This window comes from Cydia amplana, chromosome 2 (genome assembly GCF_948474715.1).
Source record: "Cydia amplana chromosome 2, ilCydAmpl1.1, whole genome shotgun sequence".
NCBI lineage: Eukaryota > Metazoa > Arthropoda > Insecta > Lepidoptera > Tortricidae > Cydia > Cydia amplana.
Window position 1 is genome coordinate 413,665 of NC_086070.1, and position 25,126 is coordinate 438,790.

Consider the following 25,126-nt stretch of genomic DNA (forward strand, 5'->3'; position numbering starts at 1 on the left):
TTTGTAGTAATAACGGTCAGAAAATATAATTAATTCCCGTTTTTATATTCCAGATACTAAAATGACAATTCAGTCACCCCAATTGCTACTTACTCTCTTCGGTACCTGGGATATAAAAATATAGTTTAGCAGCTATTTAGGTTAAATATTGTTCAATCGGCATCACAATCATGCGGGCCTTTCGTCGCAGTTGCACCGTAAGCGCTCTACAATTTCATTCCACACGAGCATGTCGAGCGGAGTGGACGTCTCCCGTGTGTTCGGCGACGAGGTTGATCACAGGTGGAGGTCGGCGGCGGGGCGCGACGCGGAGGCGGCCGACGGCGGGATGTCGGGGGCGCTCAGCCGGGCGTCCTGCAGGAACGGGTGCTGCAGGGCGGCACGCGCGGACAGACGTTCGGCTGGCTCGTATCTGAAAGTAGGTACGATAATTTAAATTAAGTGGTATTTACAAAGGAGAACATACTTAGCATGTAAATAACTAGGAAAGTGTGAAGATAAAGAGCTTGCAATCAAGTTGGTATATCTTTTTATTTTACCTCAGCAGCGCGTCCAGCAGCGGCCGGGGCGCGGTAGTCGGGCAGGGGGAGGGGTACAGTACCTCAGCAGCGCGTCCAGCAGGTCGGCAGCGTGCGGCAGCAGCTGCGCGGCCTGGGGCAGCAGGTCGCGGGGCGGCCGGGGCGGCCAGCGCGGTAGTCGGGCAGGGGAAGGGGTACAGTACCTCAGCAGCGCGTCCAGCAGGTCGGCAGCGTGCGGCAGCAGCTGCGCGGCCTGGGGCAGCAGGTCGCGGGGCGGCCGGGGCGGCCAGCGCGGGAAGGCGGCGCGGTAGTCGGGCAGGGGGAGGGGTACAGTACCTCAGCAGCGCGTCCAGCAGGTCGGCAGCGTGCGGCAGCAGCTGCGCGGCCTGGGGCAGCAGGTCGCGGGGCGGCCGGGGCGGCCAGCGCGGGAAGGCGGCGCGGTAGTCGGGCAGGGGGAGGGGTGCAGTACCTCAGCAGCGCGTCCAGCAGGTCGGCAGCGTGCGGCAGCAGCTGCGCGGCCTGGGGCAGCAGGTCGCGGGGCGGCCGGGGCGGCCAGCGCGGGAAGGCGGCGCGGTAGTCGGGCAGACGCCGCGCCCGCGCCCACAGCGCGCCGCCCGGGGTGCCCAGCGCGCGGAACACCCGGAACAGCTGGTCGATCTCGCTGTCGCCCGGGAACAGCGTACGTCCGCTCATCTGACATTTAACATAACATAAGAAACCGTAGACAACGCGGCCTCATCTGAGGCGGTCGGCCCCCAACTTCGATTTTAATATGCGACTCTTCTTCCTGTTTTGTTCCGGTTACATTAAAAAACGATGCTGCATGCATCACATGCATGCACAAATTTAAAACCTTAAGTATTTACCATCTACATACAAAAAAACAACCTTCACATGGACGCTTCTCAGACATACTTCTTCATGTTCATCTCATAAAGGTAACCGGCAATTTGTCTCACCATTTCAGCGTAGATGCAACCGAGGCTCCACACGTCGACGGCGGTGGAGTAAAATTTGGCGCCCAGCAGGATCTCGGGCGCTCGATACCATAGCGTCACCACCTACGCACACGAAACATAATGTTCATCACAGTATCTTATTAGTAATTAGCTAAATAGCTATTCATGTCACAGTCTAATGGCGATTTTTCAAGACCCTCTCGCCTTCCGTAAATAATAACCACCAATTTTCTGACAGTGTTTCAGACTTGCTTCACCAGGGTCTTGGGTGTAGCAGGCTTACCTCGTGTGTGTAGGCCCGGACAGGAAGAGCAAAGGCGCGCGCGAGGCCGAAGTCCGCGAGCTTGATGCGTCCCGCCGTGTCCACGAGAAGGTTTTGTGGCTTCAGGTCTCGGTGGAGGACGCGCGCGGCGTGGCAGTACGCGAGGCCTGCGGCTAGTTGGCGCACGTAGCTCTGAACATATAAATTAAAAAAGTTTATTAAGGTCACTGCGGGCAAGACCGTCTACAAGGCAAGTCCGTCTACACGTTATAACTTTTGAATTAAGAGGCGTATGCCGCTTTGGAGTCAAGTCGATTTCTGTTTTGCGCGTTAGTTCCCTCACTCTAAAACAGATGGCGCTGTGACAACCAATTTCAGAGCAATCTGCCTAAATAAGTCATTTCGTGTTTTGAACTCGGAAGTCATAGTTCGACAGCCGTTCGAAAAAAATTTGTTAAAAATAGTTTTTGAAAAGATTGTGCATCAGAAAGTACCTACGTAAGTAGCATAAGAACCAGTTATCTTTGTTCTTTATTTAAAATATCAGAAATTGGCTTAGTTTTGTAGTTATACGTTCCACCATTTATCACATTAAAATTTGACTAAGTTTGAAAGTCCGTCTATTATGTACAAGGCAAGTCCGTCATATTTTCGTTAAATCAGAGATTACCAACTGTTTTTGCGACTTTAATATTATAACGATTTGATAAGGTATCGACAAATACTCCTGACATTGCGCATGATGTTAGTTTCCTAAATATTAATCTCAGTAAATTAAAAGAAACTAATAAAGTACATTTTAAAATTTCTATTGGTCTTTTATTTCGGAAATCCAAAAAATAATTACATACGTGTAATTATTAGCCATAAAAGGTTTACCACCCCATTTTCGTAGTATATGGACTTGCCTTTATATTAGAAAAATGGCGTTTATTTCGAATCTGAACCCTATATTAACAAGTTGAAAGTGCACTTTTCATTGTTGTAATATATGAGTATAATTAGGTAAGAGGGTAGAACCAATTCTCGGCGACAGATTAATGTATACCTACATATCATCGCTCCCTTTCAATAAATCGTTGTTACCAAGTGAACGCGTCTTGTGCTTTCTCTCCCTTCTAGAAGTTCCTAGATAGCCAGTACATCCTAAAATCCTCGACTACGAACATATATGCACCCATAGATTAGCTGATATCATTACTAGACGGACTTCCCTTAAATTACAAGGGAAGTCCGTCTACTCGCCGTCTTTTTAAAAATACTAATGTTTTTGCTTAATTTATGATTAAAACGATCTGTCACTAAACTATTAATTATTAAATTCTTCATCGTATGCGATTACAAATGGTACCGTAGGTGAATAATTAACGCAACTAGATCACTCCAAAGTTAAAAAAAAATAAAGTATGCCGGTCTTGCCCGCAGTGACCTTAATTAGTTATGTTATGGTTCTTAGTTTCCTGCTACCCAAACATTTGTTGTTGTGTTGTTGTTATTTAATGTTCTAGTAATCTAGTCTGTATCTGTACAATTTCTTTATTAATAAATAAAGTTACACAATACCTTGACGAGCTCAGGGCGCAGCGGGCCCCTCGTGAGGTCCATGAGCCGCTTGAGGTCCATGTGCATGTACTCGAACACGAGGAACAGCTTCCTGTCTGCCAGCAGCACGTCGAGCAGCCGGACCACGCCTTCATGCCGGAGCGTGCGCAGCACTGAGATCTCGCGCAAGGCTGTGGAGGGCACGCCCTCAGGCTCACTGGTAAAAGTTACGTCAAAGATGACGATTTTAAAATATAGTGCAAAACGGAAATAGTGCTTGCATCAAACCAGTACATGAGATGCTAAATTGAAAAATCTTGCCTTAAGGCACATTTGGATACATGTGATTAGGTGGGTCTAGCTAGCCAGGGGTTCCAAATCTGTGCCCCGTAAACAGTAAAGAGGGGCAATCGTCCTCACCATGTTACCTATTACTTTTCAAATAACCGAGATTAAATTTGAAACTTGCATGGGAGCCCCTGAGCAAGGCAGCAGAAGTATCCTGAATTGTAAAAATGACTGTGCCACTGGACCAGACAGAACTTCATTGGTGACTTAGACGTTAGTACGTCTATTTTGTGTTATGATTTTTAGTTTCTGATTTATTCCATGTGGACTTCTTTTATACAGATTCCATATTAGTTACTTTAGTTAGGTTAGTAAATTTGTGATTGTGCTAACACAATTTTAACAGTTAGTATATACAAAATCCTACATAATACCATCAGTAAAGACTCATCATTTACGTACATAACTCGTAAAAAGCCTATAAACACATTGTCATGCAGTGTAAGCACAAAAACCTATGAAGATAATTTTTCCCGCCAAAACTTACTTTTCTAGTTTGATTTTCTTTAATGCGATTTCATTTCCAGTTTCACGGTCTTTTGCTTTATACACAACGCCATATGTTCCTTCGCCGATTTTCTCTACTTTCGAAAACTTTTCCATGAAATCTACTAAAAAGTTACTTTTATAGAAATGTTGGATCGGGTTTACGTTTACTTTTTTGACAGTTGAATTATAAAATGCGTTTAGATATTGCTATCATTCATGTTCTAGTATCCATGTATTTAGTAACCAGCAGGTTATACATACATTAAATAAGTAATTACTACTTATGAACCGCTGAATTAAATTGTAAGTATATTGTTAAAATAAAACCCAGCCCCGGCCAACACATCTGCAAATGCAATGCAATAAAATAAAATGAGCCATTAAAAAAAATCTGTCACTGTCAATAAGATGGATGGATATACGTTTCGAAACCTCAATAATTTATTACTCCTATATAACAACGAAATCGTGTCAATTCCAGGGAAACATACCATTGTTTCATTAACTTCACAAAAATCATAATAAAAGACTTTCTACTTTTTTTTGCTTTTGTAATTTAATAGTATTCAAATTTATGGGTATTAAAACTGTGAAAATGCGGTATAAAAATACGTCTCATCTCGTGATACGCAAGTATCCGAACAGGTCTTCAGGTTATGTGTTATCTAACCACTTATTTACTACTTAAAAATTCAAATTATTATTAAAAAATCGTAATGTTTTAGTAATACAATTTAAAAACAACCCACTATTTAACAAGAAGTAAGAGAAGTGCGTATCGTGCGTGCGTGCGACAGGCGCACTTGGGTTGGGAATGGATATCAGTCGTTTGGTGCAGCGCGTATCCGTGCTAGGTTTGAGATCATCGGCAGTACGCCTAGGTAGCTGCAGAAGCATATCCACATCGAATATCAGGATGGAGAAGGCAATGGAAAAACTACAGACCAACCCCTACTACGAGAAGTATGCAGACCGCATCGCGCGCCTGCAGAAAACTGATCCCAATGAATTTTTGGAGCGTGTTGCGCGCACAGTGAGCCCGGAGCGCAAACCCAGCGGCGAGGGCAAAGCCCCAGTGGATACTAGGTACTAAACACGCGTATGTAAAGGTAAACTTTGAGATATTATAAAGTTCAAATACATTTACAGATTATTATTATTTTTCAGTCAATATTCTTCAGTGCTAAATCCTAAAGAAGCTTTACCAGAGGGTGTAGCTGCAGAAGAAAAAAAGCTAGATGCTATTTTTAAAACTGAGCTAGTGAAAGACAAAGATGCATCAGAGATTCAAGTGATCTGGCAAGAATACCACAAAGACAAAGATGTGATCGCGGCAACAATTCCTGCTGATACCTATACTGGTTTACGTGAGAATATGAAGCAGTTCCCGACATTCCTGTTCCCGCTGCCTCGGGACCAGGGCTATGAGTTCATAGTTTGTCAAACCTTTGGGCATTCTGTGCATTTTACTCCACTACTGGCATTCCAGGTTAGTAGGTATTTGTTTAATTTTTTCAATAAAGGAAAAGGGGTTATTCCCACTAGTTAACTAGTTAACACTTAGTAATAGGGTCCCGTTTTTACCCTTTGGGTACAGAACCCTAAAAATTCCCACTAGTTATCACCAACTCGATTTGGTGGTAACTACTGGGAATAATTTTCCCCAGTAGTTACCAGTGGTAAAAGGTGGGAAAAAAATTCCCAGTAGTTACCACTGGTAACAACTTGGTGGTAACTAGTGGGAATAACCCAGGAAAAGTGAAAATATTCACCTGGGCAAGATTGCACTTGAGGTTCTGGCACACAGACCCAGATTTTTAGTTTGTGCTGAGTTGGTAGAGTCCAAAAAAACAAACAAATTAGTGTAGGCTGGTATTCCCATTAAAAAAAAACCATTCAAAAATTGCAATATGCTTAGTTTGCAATAGATGTATAAAAGTTTGCATTTTGCAGGTTCACAAAGAAAATGCTCCAGAATGTCTGACAATGGTCCACTACACTGAACTGAAGGACAAGGGTATAGTGTTGATGCGTGGCGAGTATGACACGGCAAGTGTAACAATCAATAATTTGCAAATTTGTTGCTGCCGTTGCTGGCCTTTAACATGGGAGTAGACTCTTTTTTTGGAGGTTTAAAGATTGTATTGGTCCATATGCTGAAGCACCTGCTTCAGTGTGGAGATTTTGAAAACTCTGCAGTGCAAAGTGGCAACTAAGTTAACTGATCTTTTGTTTATTACAGAATGTGCTGAGCGGACGCGAGGCACTGTGTCTGGCCAACCAGTTCCAGTTATACTATGGTGCCAGTGCAGAACCAGCGCGACGTGAGCTCCTGCAGTGCTTCACTGCCAGCCCTGACAATTTCAAACACATGGACCTCATTGCACAGCTGGAAAACATTTCCCTTGTCTAGATTCACCTGCTGGAAAACCCAGATTTGTAATTATGAATATAAAATTATACCTAGAAAATATTATATAAATAAAGAAATTTAATCCATGCTTTTATTGATTTAATTTGTGAGGAAAAAACATATATTCTGGAGTATCCTGTATGATGGAAGGTGGCTCGCGAGGCGAGGGTGGTCGCGGTGGAGACGGGGTCTCAGTTAGAGATGACTGGGAGCCCTGGCAGGGCAGTGCAGGGGATGCCAAAGATGTGACAGTGCTGCATCGCTTCAGGTAGTCGATGGGATTCTCAAGGATTGGTTCATGCATATTCATGGTTGGACTTGTTTGCTCCTTCTCAATAAGTCGCCGCCGCTCTTCCAGGTACATATTTTGCAGCATGGCCTTAGGCTTCCGCATCGGGTCTTCTGCGAGTAGCGAAGGAGTGTGCATTTGCACATACATTGGAATTTCTTTTATGAATTCTATGTACTTTCTATAAGCATAATCTTCATGCAGCTGAGGTACTGGACTGCTGGATAACACGCGATTTGGGGAAGGGTCTTCCACTGAAGCATTCTCACAATCGTTGGAAGCATCACTGACGCGGTCCATTTCAAATATTACAGAATTTATACAATTTTCCTTTGCGCTATTCGCGCTGTCCTCGTCGGAAAACATATTAGCACTAGTATTATAATTATGAACATTATTCAAATGTTTTTCCACGATTTGGTTGGCAGTAGTTTCAGGATTCAAAGTATATTTGCCTTTAACTATGTTGTTGAGGTTTATATTTCCTGGTTCATGTCTGATTTCTGCTAACAGTGGCCGAGTTATTGTCTCGGATCGAACGGCTTTAGGGAAAAGTGCTAAAGTGAGGCGATTAGCTGTAATAAAGTTATTGTGAGATGATTGTTCCGTCTTTTTGGCCGCATTGTTAATTTTATTCTCGATATCTGTATTCTTAATAGTACTGCTTGCGTTACTAAGCGATTTTTTTCTAATTTCATTTAAACACCTTCGAGTTTTGCGTTTCTTACGCTTTAAGATATGACAAGTATCTTCCATAATAATCCTAAAACTGTATATGTAAAAATAATGGAAAAAATAAACGCACAGCACAGCATAAACTGATCCCACAAGCTCCGAGTCCAGCGCCACAAAATCCAAAAATGTTTTCAAAATGCCGCCCTGACGTTCAAGGACAGGACGTGCTTGTGTGATCATTATCGTCGCGTTCAATTTTATCCATATTTTATCATAGTTTTTTTTTATTTATAATAAATGTTAATAATAATTACATATAATTTAATTTATTTAATGTTTGAGTAAATAACTCTCATTGTTTAAAATTCAAAGTAAACAACGTTTGAATATGAATTTTGATAAAACACCTTCAGGCTGTCATTTTCTGTCAAGTCAACAAATGTCATATTCTAGCGATAAATTGAGAGGTCCTTGTGCCTCTTATCTGCAAAATTAATAACATTTTATTCTTAAGACGATGTTACAGAAATCTCATCCAGCTACATAGTGTTATTTTAGCTATAGGCTAAGAAATTTATGCTAAGGTGAGTAAACTGAAGACGCGAATGTCGCCTGGCGCAATTAATGATCGAGGGGTACTCGCTACTGCAGTGGTCGATTTTGGTTCCACCAATAAAGTTAAACAAAACAAACTCATAAGTATCAAGCGATGTGCTAAATTTGCCGTGTTTGAAAATGTAATATCGCGTTGGTAATTAGAATTTTGAGGAAGCTAAGATTAGACACATTGTGAACATAAGTGGAAATTAAATGCTGCATTATGACTTCAATACAACGTGAGTAAGAGCAACACTCGTGCTGATTATATTTAAAAACATCCGAGTGGAAAACAACATTAATAAAATAGCATACATAATTACATACATAAATACTTTATTACCTACAATATTTGTTATAACTTAAAACTCCAGAACCAATTACATTTTATTCTACCATGTAGGTATTCCACATTGTTGCAATATAACTTTCACTTATTATGTTTCTTGCTTTTAACTTAAAAATGAAGATGTGATTGTGTACAAAGATGTTTATAAACTAAATTAAAAATAAAGATCTTCATTACAGTTTTTACTACTCTTGCCCATGAGTCTATTGTTACACATTCATACATGTGTCATAATAAATGCCCAACACATATAAACTATGTCACTAATTGTTAATTTGAAAATGTGAGTTTAATTACAATTTATTATTAGTGTTTGGTCATCTTTAATTATGAATAAAAATATTGTTATTGTTATTGTTATTATTGTTATCTGTAAAAACTTAGGTTAAACTTGGATTGTTAGTCTGTAGGCTTGTGCCTGCTCATTCACTACAGAGAGCGCTCCACTCTCGGTCAATCGGTCGAACGAACTAGTTCGCTCTTTTAGTTCCTTTAGTTCAGTTCGGGCGTTGAACTTGTTGAGAGCTGGGAATTAATAGGAATCGGTTTTACACTTGATTTTGTCCCAATCTTTGATAACTAAATATAATTCAATTTGTACGATATGATTAGGTCGATATTAAACATTAAAACAAGTTAACACGATAAAAAAATTAACATATATAGAAAAATATTTGGTTTTCCTTCAAACTTTTCGGGATTTGGCGTGTCACATGATTCTTTCATCTCCTTTGCACTTGTGCCAGCACCATTGTGAACTGTTTCGTTCCGATCGTTTTCTGTTTCACTCGGTCAAGCACTCTCCAATCTCACTGAACTAAAGGACCTAAAGACCGATTAAAAGCGCGCAAAAAGATTTAGTTCCTTTCGGTCCTTCACGGGATTTCATTCTTAACAGTTCTTAGTTCGCGACCGACACAAACCTATTAGTCTGACCGGCTATAAGTTTCCTTATCTTCAGTGTTGCAGAGCTGGCAGAATGAAATAACCCTGCCCATTCTGTATTAGTGATACCTTCCTACCTTATATTCTGGTGTTTGTCATTCGCACTATACAGGATGGATTTTCTTTTTGTCTTTGTCTGTACAAGAAAACTTTTTCCATACATTTACTATGGAGAAAACGTTAAATTTTTAATTCACATTTTTTTATCTGGCCAATCAGTCCTGTTACATTTAAGGATCATAATACTGTATGAAGACATTGCTGTAGGACTGATGAGCGAGATAGAAAATTGTGAATAAAATTTCACATTTTGTCCATAGTAAATGTATGGAAGAAGTATTTATTAATTTGTGGCTTTTTAGTACATTACCGTAAGTTGACCCCTAGGAAACTATTGGTACTGGATAGGAGTGGAATCGATTGGCATACAAAAATAGCACGTGAAAAATAAAAGTTTTCATTTTCATACAAATTTGAAATCGAGGGAAGGTTTTCTCGTAGCAGCATGGGATCTGGTAGCTGTCCTCACTGACCCAAAAAGAAAATCCACCCTGTATGCAGGTTCCCTTAATTTTTTGCTACCCTTAAAGAAACTCATAATTTGACTGTTTGTAGTTGGAACTGTGTGTGTTGGGGTGTGGGCACGGTGATGGCGGCGCGGTGATGGCGGACGAGGCGGGCGCCGACGTCGGCCAGAGCGACGCCGTGCTGCTGGCGCCGCTCACCGAGGACTCGTTCTTGCACAACCTGCACGTGCGTTACAAGCGGGACATCATCTATGTGAGTCAGGCTTTTAAGCTCGCGCCATCTCCCAACAACTTTGGTGAAGTTCACTATTATTTGAACTAAACTGATCTCATTTGTGAAATGTTACATTTATTTATTTTTTTTGCATTTTCCATGGGGATGTTACATTCTTGAAGCATTCTTGGTTGTAGGAATTGCATCAACATCTTCTACTGCGCGGAATATTCGAATTGCAATTACACGTGGTCTTGTTTATATTTGATTAGGTAAAGGCTTTCACGCAGCCCACATACAACATGTACGGTATTTAATGGTTCTAAGGTAGAATACTGTATGAAATGTTATTGTTTCAATGCATTGATATCGTACTTTAGTTCGTAGAAAATAAGACGACCCACTGGAAGTATAAACGCCAAAATTAAGTTACCGCACATTGGTTGAGGTCTTCGGGGGCCTCGATATTCCGCGATCGGAGCGGAGAGCGGAGTAAACGCACAATCTGACCACTCGCTTCCATTCACGGCCGCTTCCCATTATCTGCTACGGGGTAAACAATCTTATACTCGTAATCATAATCATAATATATTTATTGTGACTATAGGTATACAAAAGACGTAAGCTAATAGTCGACATCGGCTTTCCTCTACAGACGTACGTGGGTAACGCGCTAGTGTCGGTGAATCCGTGCCGCGCGCTGCCGCAGTACTCCGCCGAGCTGGTGCGCGCCTACCTCGCGCGCCCGCCCTACCAGCTGCCGCCGCACCTGTACGTATGTTCCCTGCACCTGCACGTCGGCGGACCCGAGCCGAGCGCCGCCACAGTACTCCGCCGAGCTAGGCGCGCCTCCGATCCTACTTACCCCATAATATTACTATCAATAAAAAACTTTTCTCAAATATGCAATTAAATGTCGTCGCTCCGAGCGTTATATCAGGCTTCGAAGTATCACGTTTAGGGCGGAGCAACTCCAGAGAACTGTAAAGGAATTTCATACGAAATTGAAGGCCTAGGCCGGGAAGCTATTTCTTTTTAGGGTTCCGTAGCCAAATGGCAAAAAACGGAACCCTTATAGATTCGTCATGTCTGTCTGTCTGTCTGTCCGTCTGTGCGTGTATGTCACAGTCACTTTTCTCCGAAACTATAAGAACTATACTGTTGAAACTTGGTAAGTAGATGTATTCTGTGAACCGCATTAAGATTTTCACACAAAAATAGAAAAAAAACAATAAATTTTTGGGGTTCCCTATACTTAGAACTGAAACTCAAAATTTTTTTTTTCATCAAACCTATACGTGTGGGGTATCTATGGATAGGTCTTCAAAAATGATATTGAGGTTTCTAATATCATTTTTTTCTAAACTGAATAGTTTGCGCGAGAGACACTTTCAAAGTGGTAAAATGTGTATCCCCCCCCCCCCTGTAACTTCTAAAATAACAGAATGATAAAACTAAAAAAAATATATGATGTACATTACCGTGTAAACTTCCACCGAAAATTGGTTTGAACGAGATCTAGTAAGTAGTTTTTTTTAATACGTCATAAATCGCCTAAATACGGAACCCTTCATGGGCGAGTCCGACTCGCACTTGGCCGCTTTTTAAATTCTAATGTAAACATGGGGTCTGTGTCCATGAACAGACTAAACAGCCGAATTATATATATTTATTTTTATTTTTGATGAATGAATGGTTATCGGACCAAAATATTCGTGTTAACGCCTGTTATACACGAACGTACTGATATTAAGAATACGAATCTGTATGATTCAATGTGTTGATGAATAAATTTAAAATTTTGTCTATACGTAAGTCACCAGAGACCATAGACAATATTTAAAATCCTCTGCATTTATTTTATTTATAGAAATTGAGATTCTTATTATTCGATTGTGTATAATGGCCCTAATAAGGTCTATTCGAACACTACACACGCGAAATACGGACGACTTCCGTAAAAAAACAATTATGGCGGGATTGGAAGGAAAATTAAAAAACTTTTGTTGTGAAGTTGGATTTTTATTATAAAGATTATAAATTTGTTTTTTTGAGTGGTGTATTTTTTTATTTCATTGCATGTTTGAGAAAAGCACTATACATGCCTAGCCGTGAAAAGGTCTCGCCGGCTTCGTATCACTATACCTACTCACCCGGCAAGCCCTTCTTTCCCGGCGTCTGCAGTAACGTACTATTGTAACGCGACTTACGCACGTTCGCCCGCAGATACGCGATAACGGCAACCGCGTACCGCTGGGTGCGCGACCGCAACGAGAGCCAGTGCATCGTGATCACGGGCGAGAGCGGCGCGGGCAAGACGGAGGCGGCGCGCGTGTGCCTGCAGTGCGCGGTGGTGGCGGGCGCGGCGGCGGCGGCCGACAGCGGCGCCGCGCTGGCCGCCGCCGGCACGCTGCTCGAGGCCTTCGGCAACGCCGCCACGGCCAGGAATCATAACGCCAGTCGTTTTGTGAGTCATTTCATTACTGTACTTCGTACATGACTAATTTTTTTTATGGTATCAATCGATCGGGTTTGTTTTTAGGATCAAATGTCTATATGGGACCCGTTGCATTAAAGTAACACAAAAGTCAGAAATTGTAGTCAAAGTCCGACAGTCGCACTTCACTCGCGAAACGCCCTATACAAAACGGCCAGAGGCCGTGACGTCATCGCCCATCTTGTAGTATGGACAAAACAAGAAAATTGCGTTTTTGTCGATGAAATATTGCGTTTATGTATATAGTTGCTATACAATAATTTTTTTGGTGAAATGTAAGGAATCGAATGGTACCCTTACTTTTATCGTTTTTGGAAGTTAAAAAAAACTTAAATTTTGAAACTTTCAGGTCCTGTAATTTTGTAATTTTTCAATATTTTATTTTAATATCCACATTATTGTGATAAATTGCTCGTTTGCTATCTATTTTACTAGATTTTGTTATAAAATTCAACATGTGTCATCATCCCTATTGTATTGTAGAACGTCTTTAAATTCCTGTGCTGTTTGTTGAAATAATGGTGAACGGTTTTGTAATTTGTGTATATGGGAATATTGGGAATACGCCATTGTACTTAAGTTGCATCGATCTTGTAAGTAAATGAGCATTGAAAAACGTTTATTTTTAAAGGTCTAATACTTACCCGGTTTTAAATGATATTTCTAGCTCATCAAGGGTATCCTAAAAGACTTGTACTTCCAGGGCAAGCTGCTGGACATCGAGTTCGATTTCAAGGGCGAGCCGGTGGGCGGACACATAACGCACTGTAAGTACGGTTTCATTCTCTTTTTACAGTTTCATTTTGTTGTTAATTTTCCGCAAGATTCAAATTCAATGTTTCCGTTTTGCACGCAGACTTATTGGAAAAGGTAATTCATGTTTCTTGAGTTAATATTAAGAAAATTATAATATGTACACATAAAGAGGATTAAGTCGCTGACTAATGGCATTATTCCTAAATGTTCGTCAATTCAAAACAAACCCTTGATAATCGTTTTTTCCTATCTGTCATTTTGACATTTCTGTTTGTTAGAAAGAGACATCCCACCAAAAACATTTTCACGTAAAATGTTGCCAAAACGAAACCATAAGGCTCGCACTGTCAAAAAGTTATTAGTTATTTTTTTGTTGTTTGTGTACTAAGACTATCTTAAGTACATACCAAATTTCAGCTTCCTAGGACTTCAGAAAGTAACCTAAAGGTTTTGACGATCATCAGTGAGTGAGTGAGTTGGGGACGAAATCGGGGTTTTTTAGATATGAATAAAATCAAAAGTATAAGAGCTATGGCTGTGACGTTTAGCGTCGCAGTTAGGGTTGGAAAGAGGTAGGAAGGAAATGAAAGTTGGAAATAGGTAGGAAGGAAATGAAAAGTTTAATTTAGAAAAGTTAATTAATATTAATATTAGGTATTTAAAATTACAATAAGTTAGCTAGGGCCGTGAGTCCTTATAACTGAGCCGGCAAGAATGAAATAATGAAACAAGTCTTTAATAGGAGGCACTTTCCTGGGACTCTACTTCGCAGGCGGCCAATTGTAAATGGTTCCGCTGAACAAAGCAGGCATCGCAGTCGCAGGTCCAGAGTATTCTAAGATAGCTCCGCACTGTGGTCCAGGATCCTCAGCTCGGAATGGAGACCTTCCAGATTGTGGAGCATGCGCATAGCGCAACCCGGGGTAGTGCAGGCTAGTGGGTTTTCAGAGTCAACCCCAGACTTGATCCCTAGCAATATTGGTCTTATTAGAATATGCACACAACGGTGACTGCGTCATCCGGCCCGCAAGGAAAGAAGTATCAGGAAAATTAACCTTTTAGCATTTCTTTAGTGTTCACGGATGAAGCAGTCAGAAAAGAACAGATTAGTTAACAGTATGAAAGAATACAACGTAAAATTATTCCCATAAGAAACTTAGATTAAAGATTCACAACACTTACCCGATCCGAGGAAATGTACACAGCATAATAAAAACTAACGGCAGTTTGCGATCTATTTTAAATCAAGGTTAGTATTAATTCTACATTAAATATCGAAGATTATTAGCGAAAATATGTGAGCAATCAATGAATCTACACCATATTTTTCATGTGACAGATTCACAAGATTCCTGAAGGAAATTTTAAAATGTAATGTTTTTTTGCAACCGGCCAGCACAAAGCGCCGAGCGCAAACGAGGTTTTATAGCAAACTGTTACATGCCAATTGAAATTTTTTATGCTTAATAAGTCCACTATTGACATCTTATTCCGAGAATTTTGTTTATCTGGTATAATCCAAATCCAAGTTATGAGGGTTCAAAAAAACGACGAAGCGCTTCGAGAAAAGGTAGGTAGTGCCCTTGCGCTTCGCTTTGCTCGTCTTGGCGGGGGCACTAACGTGCCCCCAGATCTAACACAAACAGTGTGTCTGAAATACAATTGAATAATTTCAAGAACAAAACAAAGAAATTCATATTTTTTTAATAAGTAAATAGATTAAATGGCCTGAAACTTTCTGATATTTCCAGAGCGGTATCTTTCTCGCTTGTTGTGTGGCCCTACTCCTAATCAGTGTTGGTATGTGCAGGAGCGAGCGAGTGGAGCATTAGAGGGAGAGCGCAACTTCCATGTGTTATACCAGCTGCTGGCGGGGGCCGAGCCACATTTGCTGAGTGAGTGCCGCTTACTTTACGTTTTCGTCAGACCATTGTTTCTCGTTTATCTCGTCTTATTTTTAACTAACTTCAAAATTGCAAAAGGAAGGAGGTTCTAAATTCGGTCGTAGGTTATTTTTATGTCGTTACCTCAGAACTCCGTCATTCCTCAACCGATTTGGACAACCATTTTTCTGTTTGAAAGTAAATATTTGCCTCATTTTTGTCAAAATTCAGTTCTGACGATGGGGTCCACGAGGAATCGAGGGAACTCCTCAAACCTTGTAATCGTCATCAACAAATCAAGCGTTTACATTCAAATAAGTGACATTTCATGAAGTGAAACCGCCGATGATGATCAGAACGGAACTCTTCACCGACGCATAGTTCACGTTCGGCGATTCGTTCTCCTCGCTATGTTTGTCGAGCGAGTTAGGTTTCCGGGCCACATTTTTTAAGCTCGAGTTCTGATGACGGATTTTACGAGGTACCGTGAACTCTTAGGGCCACTTGCACCATCCCACTAACCCGGGGTTTAGCGGTTAAAGCGTTAACCAAGTGTCAAATTGTACTGGAAACCATGGTAACTCCAGGTTTAACCGGATAACCCCGTGTTAGTGGGATGGTGCAAGTGGCACTTATAAGCATATTTATTCGCAGAGCGACTGAAACTCCAGCGCTCGTGGGAGCACTACGCGGTGCTGCGGGGCTGCGGCGCCGCGCCCGCGCCGGCGCCCTGCTCGCCGCGCCGCACGCCGCCCCCGCCGCCCCTGCCGCCCCCGCCCGGCGTCCGAGAGCACGCCGACAAGGACCACTTCCAGTTCACCAAGGTACTGCGGCTGCACGTGGAGCCCTGCGCCGGGTCCCGGCCGACCATCAAACCAATACATACGAGTAGGGAGGATAGGTTCGGTAGGTTGCTTCAGATGCCTTTAAGGGCAAACCGTTCAGAAAAAAGACGCTCCGCGGGACTCGGTCGTCGACTCTGGAAACGACAGAATTATTTTCAAGTTTCACGATACGGCGGATTTTACGATCGGCCGCCGACCATTATAATCCGAGTTTTTAAGTGTTATAATATTTTTTCTGTTGTTAGGCGGCGATGGCGAGACTTGGGCTGAGCGCCAGCGAGTGCGGCGGCGTCCTACGTCTCCTGGCCTTCTTGTTGAAGCTGGGCAACGTGCAGTTCGAGCCCACCACCACCATCGACGGGGCGCTCGCCACCCGCCTCCACCACGAGTACGGTACGTACCACCGTGCACTCCCACCACCACCGGTGAGGGCTTCCGATGGCTTCTCTATTTTCTCCACTGTCGATTCAATATTTTTTGGCATTTTTCTTGTATGGTGGGCCTCACTAAGATATGATTATGTTGCAGAGTTGCGCGAGGCGTGCGCGCTGGTGGGCGTGGAGGCGGGCGCGCTGGCCGCCGCGCTGGGGGCTCCGCCGCCGGACGAGCCCGCCGACCACTCGCCCGGTCAGTATCGGATCCAACGTCGCTTTCCACTTCAAATATCGGCATTTCCCAAAGGGAAGATTTTGATTTTTTCTTTGAATCTCGAAGTCACTTAAGTTATGTTCTCAGAATGCGAAACGGGCGAGGAGGAGAGCTCGAGCGCGAGCGGGTCGGGCTGCGCGCGCGGGCCGGGCCTGTGCTCGGGCTGCGGGGCCTGCGGCGGCGCCGCGGAGTGGGCGCGGGCGCGCCGCGACCGCCTGCTGCAGGCGCTGTACGCGCGGCTGTTTGCCTGGCTGCTGGCCCGGGTCAACGAGGCCATCAAGGTCAGTGGGGGGGGGGGCGTCTACTGCAGGCTCTGTACCTATCACTGTCACTCACCTATGTTGAACAAATCAATAATCTTGTATTTTATTATTTATTTTGTACCATCGGTTTCCTTTTTGCAGCCCGCGGAGCCGGGCAAGCGTCGCTCCCTCGGCATCCTCGACGTGTACGGCTTCGAGGCGCTCGCGCAGAACGGGCTCGAGCGCCTCCTCATCAACTACGCGGCCGAGCGCCTCCAGGCGGCCGTCACCGGCGCCACCCTCAGGAGGGAGCAGGAGGAGTACGCGCGCGAGCAGCTCGCCTGGACGCCGCTGCCCTACCGCGACCACGAGCAGCACGCCGACCTGCTGGACGCGGTGAGACTTGCAGCGGTACCAATAGTCGAGTAGAACACCTCATCAACTACGCGGCTTTCTATTCTCCAACCAAATCCATCTTGTCTACAACCATGACCAAAATCATGTAATGTTTTGCCCATAACTTCAGTACCCAGACGTTCGTTTATTGTGACTATACCTGCGACGTCGGTCGACAGGGCCCGGACAGCGTGCTGGGCTGCCTGCGCGAGGCCGGCGCCGGCGACGCGGGCTTCATGGCGCGCCTGCAGCGGCGGCGCCACCCGCACCTGCGGGTACTGCCGCCCGACCACTTCCAGTACGTACTCGCTCCGATTATTTCTTTACTCACTGGATATTTTATTTTCCCAACAATAGATCCTTTTTCTTTTTGTGGCTGGAACGACGCGTCTCAGATAAATGTATATCGTATCTTCCCGACAGAGTGACCCACTTCGCGGGCCCCGTGGTGTACAGCGCGCGCGGCATCGTGAGCAAGAACCGCGACGTGGTGTGCCGCCGCTGCTGCGCCGCGCTGGCGGCCGCGCGCGAGCCGCTGCTGGCGGCGCTGTTCCCGCCGGCGCCGCCACAGGCCGCCCCGAGAGGTCAGCCTACGCAAATAGAAGCACATTTTTAGGATTCCGTAGCCAAATGGCAAAAAACGGAACCCTTATAGATTCATCATGTCTGTCTGTCTGTCTGTCCGTCTGTCTGTCCGTCCGTATGTCACAGCCACTTTTCTCCGAAACTATAAGAACTATACTGTTGAAACTTGGTAAGTAGATGTATTCTGTGAACCGCATTAAGATTTTCACACAAAAATAGAAAAAAAAACAATAAATTTTTGGGGTTCCCCATACTTCGAACTGAAACTCAAAAATTTTTTTTTTCATCAAACCCATACGTGTGGGGTATCTATGGATAGGTCTTCAAAAATGATATTGAGGTTTCTAATATCATTTTTTTCTAAACTGAATAGTTTGCGCGAGAGACACTTCCAAAGTGGTAAAATGTGTGTCCCCCCCCCCCCCTGTAACTTCTAAAATAAGAGAATGATAAAACTAAAAAAAATATATGATGTACATTACCATGTAAATTTCCACCAAAAATTGGTTTGAACGAGATCTAGTAAGTAGTTTTTTTTTATACGTCTTGGGCGAGTCCGACTCGCACTTGGCCGCTTTTTTTGCATACTCAACGTAGTATTTCTCACCGCGTCCTCCGTGTCAGGTTCCCCTCGTCGGCCGGCGGCGCTGGCGTGCCGGCAGCGGGCGCTGGTGGGCGCGCTGCTGCGGCGGCTGCCGGCGGCGCCGCGCCTGGTGCGCTGTCTGCGCGCCGACCCCGCGCTGCGCCCGCACCGGGTCGACACGGCGCTGCTGCGGCACCAGCTGCGGACCCAGGGGTGAGGGTGGTCCGGTTGGCAGTAGACATAGTGGTGTTGCTCCGGCGTTGGCCGGCGGCGGCGTGCTCAGAACGCATGTGTGATTAGAAGTATGACTATGTGAATAACAATAGGTCGTCGAACGGTCTACATTCCAGCATGAAGTTTTAAGGAAAATTTCGGCGATTATGTCAGGTTTTAGCGCAGCATAATTCCCAAAAAAATTTACCGCGCGAATAAATTATTTTCAAAGAGGAACGACATCATTGTTTTTTTTTTATATACAGAATCGTAGAATAAAATTTACTAATGATCTACCAAGTGTTTATTGGTGTAATTGTATCCCGATGCCAGCATCATGGACATGGCGCTGCTGCGGCGCGCGGGCTGGTGCGAGTCGTGGTGCGCGCGCGGCGTGCTGGCGCGCTACGGGCTGCTGCGCCCGCGCAGGTGCCAGCAGCCCGACCAGCTCCACCACGACCAGCTCCACCACGACCAGCACCACCACGACCAGCACGCCGACCCCGTGCGCGCGGCCCGGGCGCTGCTGCGCGCGCTGCCCATCCCCAGCGCGGAGTTCGCCTACGGGAGGACCAAGGTTTTCATCCGGAGCCCAAGGACGGTGAGGACGCTATGACAAAGCGAATAGAAAAAAAAATAAAAAAAACTTACTTCCAGCAGAATTTTCGATTCTTTATCGATTGGTTGATGTCGTCGTGTGGTACAGGTCTGGGAGCTGGAAGCGCTACGGTCGGCGAGAGTAGAGGAGCTGATCCGAGCGGCGCAGGCGGCGTGGCGGAGGCACCGGCAGCGGCGGCGTGCGCGCGCGCAGCGCGTCATCGCGCGAGCGTGGCGCGCCCGCCGCGCGGCGCACCCGCAGCCCCGCCGGCCCGGCCTGCCCGTGCCCAGGGTCACGGGGGAAGGTATGTGTCCAAACTAGTCTAAATAGTTAAATACTTTTGCTATATGTGCGAGTGCATACCTAGATATAGATCATACAGTCGACATCGATATTTTGTTACTATAGAATAAATGCGCATTAAGAGAACACGTTTGAGTTTTAAATTTCTCGGCTCCTCCATAATCAACTTTGCCGCCTGGATAGTATGTGACTCTTCAGTGGTGGAGACCTAGAGCGACCATTAGTGTTGTATCTTTCTTACCTCTTAATAACATTTTTTTTTTAAATTGACTTTTATTTATTTTTGTAACTATTTACTTCAGCAAAACGAATATATTTGTTTTACTTTTTACAAGTCCGTTGTCTGTCCGTAATCAAATCTTGCAAGTTAAATTTGATCCACGTCCCGGTTTCCGATCGAGCTGAAATTTTGCATACGCATGTAAGCCGGGGGACAATGCAATATTACGGTACCGTCGAGCCGATCCGACGACGAAGACGGGAGGCGGCCGCAGGAACTCCGGGATGAAACAACGCAACCTAATCGTGTTAGGGGTTTCTAGAATCGTCTCGACGAGTATCAGTCGTCCGTCGTAAGAAAAGTACAGTCGGCGATAAAAGTACGTACCAAAAATGAAATTTTTGCCAAAGACTTATCGTTTTCGTTTATTATTTATATCATCACAGATTTCCCTCCAATTGTTGTCTCAGGCGCCGCAGGGGCGGTGTGTTCGCGCGCCGCCGCCGCGGGCGTCGTGTGGCGCTGGTGGAGCACTTTGGCGCGGCGCCAGTACCTGCGCGGGCTGTGGCGGCGGCTGCCGGCGCGCCACCGCAGCCCGCTGTGCGCCGCCTGGCCCGCGCCGCCGCGCCCGGCGCTGCTCGCCCGCACCGACGCGCTGCTGAGGAGGCTGCACCACCGGTGGCGGTGCCAAGTCTACCGCCAGGCCTTCGATCAGACGGCCAGGAACAGGATGCGGGAGAAGGTATGCGTCGCGGTATGCGATGTGCGACAATTTGGAATCTGGGGCTCGAAAATGAAGGCCTAGCCTCTCCGAAACGTGTCGCCCGAGTGACTAGACAGACGTGAAAGGGATCGTAATGTTCGCTTCATGAGACTCCCGGCAGTTTAGATTCGTTTCGATGGAGTTTTTAACCGACTTCCAAATCTAAAAGGAGGAGGTTGTCGATTCGGTTGTATGTTTTTTTTTTGTTTATTACTCCATATCTCCGTCATTACTGGACCGAAGTTTAAATTTTTTTTTGATTGTATGTATATGCATACAGATTGGTCCCGTTTTTGTCAAAACCCAGTTCTGATGATGGGATCCATGAGGAATCGAGGGAACTCCTCAAATCTTAAAGGCATACATATAGTGATTTTTATGTTTTTATCAACAAATCAAGCATATACATTCAAAAAAGTGACATTTGATGAACTGGAACTGCTAATGATGATCAGAACGGAACTCTTCAACGACACATAGTACCTACACGTTTGGCGATTTATCCTCTTCGTTATGATTGTTAAACGAGTTAAATTTTTAAGCCACATTTTTGTCAAGCTCGAGTTCTGATGATGGGATCCACGAGGAATCGAGGGAATTCCTCCAATCTTAAAGGCATGCGTATAGAGATTTTTGTATTTTCATCAGAAAATCGAGCATTTTCATTAAAAACTGTCGCATTTGATGAAGTGGAACTGCTGATGATGATCATAACGGAACTCTTCAACGACGCATAGCAGCTATGCATGGCAGCGAGCTGCTCGCATTTGGCGATTTGTCCTTTTCGTTATGTTTGTTAAGCAAGTTAGGTTTTTAAGCACATTTATGTCAATCTCAAGTCGTGAACATGGTATCCATGAGGAATCGAGGGAACTCCTCAAATCTTAAAGGCATGCGTATAAAATTTTATATATTTTCATTAGAAAATCGAGTATTTACATTAAAAACTGTGGCATTTGATGAAGTGGAACTGCTGATGATGATCAGAACAGAACTCTTCAACGACGCATAGTACACGTTTCGTGATCTTGAATTTCTATTTTGACTTTGACTGGGCCCCGGACTCCGGACTCGGACCCGTATTCGGACTCGGACCTGGACTCGGATCCGGACCCGGATCCGGACCCGGACCCGGACCTTGATCAGGAAAACCACTATGATACCTAAACTAAATAAACCACTATGATTACCATAAAATGTATACATATTACCAAATAAAGTATAAGCGCCGCTAAGTGGGTTAGCCTAGTAGTTAGAGAAGTCGGTTTTTTTCTATTCTTAGATTATTATTTTAAGAGTGAAGGTGTATTCCCCTGTGTTGGGCAGGTTACGGCGTCGGTGCTGTTCAAGGAGCGCAAGGCGCGCTACGGCGCGTCGGTGGCGCACCCGTTCGTGGGCGACTACGTGCGCCTGCGCGCGTCGGGCGCCTGGCGCCGCGGCGCCGCCGCCAACACGCCGCACGACCGCTACGTCGTGTTCGCCGACGTCGTGGGCAAGGTGCGCCGCTAGTAGCCTACAGACCTGTTCGTGCACGCCGAGTGGAACCTGGCATCTGGGCGTCGCGTCGCTACAAGTACCGATGCCGATGTCTAGCCAACACGCCGCACGACCGCTACGTCGTGTTCGCCGACGTCGTGGGCAAGGTGCGCCGCTAGTAGCCTACAGACCTGTTCGTGCACGCCGAGTGGAACCTGGCATCTGGGCGTCGCGTCGCTACAAGTACCGATGCCGATGTCTAGCCAACACGCCGCACGACCGCTACGTCGTGTTCGCCGACGTCGTGGGCAAGGTGCGCCGCTAGTAGCCTACAGACCTGTTCGTGCACGCCGAGTGGAACCTGGCATCTGGGCGTCGCGTCGCTACAAGTACCGATGCCGATGTCTAGCCAACACGCCGCACGACCGCTACGTCGTGTTCGCCGACGTCGTGGGCAAGGTGCGCCGCTAGTAGCCTACAGACCTGTTCGTGCACGCCGAGTGGAACCTGGCATCTGGGCGTCGCGTCGCTACAAGTACCGATGCCGATGTCTAGCCAACACGCCGCACGACCGCTACGTCGTGTTCGCCGACGTCGTGGGCAAGGTGCGCCGCTAGTAGCCTACAGACCTGTTGGTGCACGCCGAGTGGAACCTGGCATCTGGGCGTCGCGTCGCTACAAGTACCGATGCCGATGTCTAGCCGTAGTAGTCGCCGCGCACCGCTCCGGAACTAAAGCTTTGGTTTCCTCCGATAGCGGTGCCGTCATATAGCGGCCGTCTCCATACAAATACTACGACATCCATATTTAGCCGTATTATTTAGTATGGAGACGGCCGCTATAATATATGACGGCACCGCTATCCTAGGAAAACCGATCTGAACGCCTGCTCGCGCTTGCGCCACCTAGAGGTCATATCTGTCGTAATAGACGCGTTTTGTTAGAGAGTGAGTCTTCTGTACCTAGTACTATTATTTATTCTGTGCCTGGGCGCCAAAACCGAAACCATGTAAAAGCTATAGGTACTACTTGTAAATCATATTGTTACGGGTTCAGCGGGGGCCCTATAGTGGTATAAAATAAAATAAGGAATTACTGTATTTAAGGGTATATTTCTTTCACTTTACAATTTGCTACGCCAGCTTAGCGGTAGGATTAGGTTATGTAATAACTAATAATGGTAGTAAACTAGCTCAGTCTTAATTTAAATTTAGAGCACAGGGGGTGAGTCTGTGTTTCAAGATGCTGGAAGACCTCGGTAAACTATTTGGTAAAGGTAATTAAATGTTGGGCGCCTTAATAAAATATGTAATAGGGAACACTCTGACCTCGGGTTAAAAAAAAGCACGAGAGTTGGGCCCTGCAGCCGCGTGGTGGTGAGCTCAACCACCCCGGTGCCACAGCAGCCGCCTCCGAACGTCCATGCCAGTTAAGTGGTCAAGGGCAGCACCAGCTCAGCGCGGCCTGGAGCACAACCTCGCTCATGCCGACGCCCTTGACTAACTAGGGAACTGAAGGGGTAAACGAAACCTCCTCTTGAAAGCCCTGGAAATAATTTAAAAACAATAAGTATGAGGCTTTGCCGATCCTCGACGAGGGTTAAAATTCGCAAGAACGGTTGAGCAACTTACCCAATGCAGAAAAGAAGCCGGCTTTGTAAATCCGTGCCTTCATGTCTATGCATGGGGCCTTCAGAGGTTATGATAAGTAGAACATAATATTCTCCCTGAAAATAAGTAATAAAACAATAAGCACTGAACACGTCTCGAACAATTTGATACGTAGATCAAGAAAAATACTTACGATTAAGCGGTTTAAGCCGCGATTTAAAAAACAATGTGGCACACTGGCCTTTGAAGAAAACGGAATTCTCTCGCTACAACATCTCATCCGAAATGCCGATGACAGCTGACCGATCGAACCACAGATACTACCACCGCTGCGTCTCGTTGCGCGTACGACGCAGATACAGCGACCGAAACTCGTTTCAATAAAAAAATAAAATAATAATTTCCAAAAAGGAAAGAAGAAAGTTATAAAATATTTAATTGTGTTTTAATATTTGTAAATTAATAAAAGTAAACCTTTTATTGAAGAAAAATCAGACAGCGAGCTACTCACGCCCTCTGTCGATATTTTCAGCAACTAATTAGCTTTCGGACCGACGTTAATACGATCAATGCAAGTATTACCATCGCCCAACGCTAGATGTCCTATGAGGTCTAAAAAAATATTGTTACAGTACATCCCTTCCCGAATAAAATTTTGACGTAGGCAAAATTTTGAGCTGGTCTCCAGCTCCAAACATCTATCCGCAGAAAGTAAACTACAAAATAAAAAAAATAATTAAAAAAAAAACAACCACCCAAATCGAACCCACGCACTAAACCACAAACTTAATTTATAAGACTTGACGTTCGCAAGTAAATCTCTAAGCTACATTACTACGAAACGTCGCATCGCTTATATTTCTTGGTGGCATAACGAACGGCCCAAGCCGCGGGTTATGCGTCCAAGAGATACAGCGGAAGACGGCATATAGCCAAGTGAAATTAAACTATGTACTTAACTAAGATCGGTGACTGCTACTTTACATTATTTAAGTAACGCGCGCTTATCAGGCCGTGCCTTAAGTCGACACAGGTCTGGACGCTAATACCTATAAGACAATACCACAACACAACGATACGTTAACCAGCTGTGTCTGAACGACAGGCAGACGGTAACGTTCGAAACAACACGAGACACACGGAAGTCGACTGTACAGACTGCATTTCAGGCAATGCAAGTCTGTCAGTCTGATACACAAAAATCCGATGTTTGCGGATAACGCTTTAAGGCGTGTACCACAGAACACCCCCCAACATCAACATTAACGTTCACGCATATGATTTAAGTCATACCGCAAAGCGTTAACAAGGAATACGACACTGCTATTAAGAGTTTGACGGTTTAAAATCCGCCAGAACCCGACCAGCCAGTGCCGATTGG

The 25,126-nt window shown here is 44.9% G+C and overlaps 3 protein-coding genes across 4 annotated transcripts in view; 2 read left to right on the top strand and 1 right to left on the bottom strand.

Moving 5' to 3' along the window:
• Positions 1 to 210: 210 nt before the first annotated feature.
• LOC134662085 (cyclin-dependent kinase 2-like) lies at positions 211 to 4,321 on the bottom strand. 2 transcript variants are annotated; one of them, XM_063518356.1, is made up of 6 exons: positions 4,117 to 4,318; positions 3,303 to 3,498; positions 1,761 to 1,931; positions 1,478 to 1,579; positions 988 to 1,211; positions 211 to 412 (listed from the first exon to the last, which is right to left on the bottom strand). In XM_063518356.1, exons 1-6 carry the CDS (start codon positions 4,230 to 4,232, stop codon positions 277 to 279), a joined length of 945 nt encoding a protein of 314 aa, XP_063374426.1. In that variant the 5' UTR covers positions 4,233 to 4,318; the 3' UTR covers positions 211 to 276. The 2 variants fall into 2 exon arrangements, 1 of the variants encoding a protein (XP_063374426.1); XR_010098015.1 differs by having other exon boundaries at positions 269 to 412; positions 602 to 1,211; positions 4,117 to 4,321.
• A 585-nt stretch (positions 4,322 to 4,906) lies between these two features.
• LOC134662076 (ATP synthase mitochondrial F1 complex assembly factor 1) lies at positions 4,907 to 6,596 on the top strand. Its single transcript, XM_063518352.1, has 4 exons — positions 4,907 to 5,204; positions 5,286 to 5,607; positions 6,072 to 6,167; positions 6,361 to 6,596. The coding sequence occupies exons 1-4, from the start codon at positions 4,933 to 4,935 to the stop codon at positions 6,529 to 6,531; spliced, it is 861 nt and encodes a 286-aa protein (XP_063374422.1). The 5' UTR covers positions 4,907 to 4,932; the 3' UTR covers positions 6,532 to 6,596.
• Positions 6,597 to 7,930: 1,334 nt separating this feature from the next.
• Positions 7,931 to 25,126, top strand: part of LOC134655685 (unconventional myosin-Ib-like) — a 31,943-nt gene continuing 14,747 nt past the window's right edge. The window contains exons 1-19 of the mRNA XM_063511136.1: positions 7,931 to 8,079; positions 10,002 to 10,166; positions 10,783 to 10,898; positions 12,354 to 12,594; positions 13,328 to 13,391; positions 13,481 to 13,494; positions 15,191 to 15,275; positions 15,918 to 16,087; positions 16,354 to 16,501; positions 16,637 to 16,735; positions 16,844 to 17,037; positions 17,161 to 17,394; positions 17,574 to 17,692; positions 17,818 to 17,978; positions 18,604 to 18,775; positions 19,109 to 19,376; positions 19,482 to 19,677; positions 20,343 to 20,638; positions 21,986 to 22,156. Of these exons, the coding sequence (XP_063367206.1) occupies positions 10,050 to 10,166; positions 10,783 to 10,898; positions 12,354 to 12,594; positions 13,328 to 13,391; positions 13,481 to 13,494; positions 15,191 to 15,275; positions 15,918 to 16,087; positions 16,354 to 16,501; positions 16,637 to 16,735; positions 16,844 to 17,037; positions 17,161 to 17,394; positions 17,574 to 17,692; positions 17,818 to 17,978; positions 18,604 to 18,775; positions 19,109 to 19,376; positions 19,482 to 19,677; positions 20,343 to 20,638; positions 21,986 to 22,156 (2,865 nt within the window). The 5' untranslated portion in view covers positions 7,931 to 8,079; positions 10,002 to 10,049. The remainder of the gene's footprint in view (positions 8,080 to 10,001; positions 10,167 to 10,782; positions 10,899 to 12,353; positions 12,595 to 13,327; positions 13,392 to 13,480; positions 13,495 to 15,190; positions 15,276 to 15,917; positions 16,088 to 16,353; positions 16,502 to 16,636; positions 16,736 to 16,843; positions 17,038 to 17,160; positions 17,395 to 17,573; positions 17,693 to 17,817; positions 17,979 to 18,603; positions 18,776 to 19,108; positions 19,377 to 19,481; positions 19,678 to 20,342; positions 20,639 to 21,985; positions 22,157 to 25,126) is intronic.

Bases quoted from the DNA above. Each gene is read 5' to 3' on its own strand.
- LOC134662085 (XM_063518356.1), bottom strand. From the start codon at position 4,232: ATGGAAAAGTTTTCGAAAGTAGAGAAAATCGGCGAAGGAACATATGGC. The intron at 3,499-4,116 runs GTAAGTTTTGGC...AACTTTTACCAG, and splicing joins AAGAAAATCAAACTAGAAAA to TGAGCCTGAGGGCGTGCCCT. The intron at 1,580-1,760 runs GTAAGCCTGCTA...TCGTGTGCGTAG, and splicing joins TCCGGGCCTACACACACGAG to GTGGTGACGCTATGGTATCG.
- LOC134662076 (XM_063518352.1), top strand. From the start codon at position 4,933: ATGGATATCAGTCGTTTGGTGCAGCGCGTATCCGTGCTAGGTTTGAGA. The intron at 5,205-5,285 runs GTACTAAACACG...ATTATTTTTCAG, and splicing joins AAAGCCCCAGTGGATACTAG to TCAATATTCTTCAGTGCTAA. The intron at 6,168-6,360 runs GCAAGTGTAACA...TGTTTATTACAG, and splicing joins TGCGTGGCGAGTATGACACG to AATGTGCTGAGCGGACGCGA.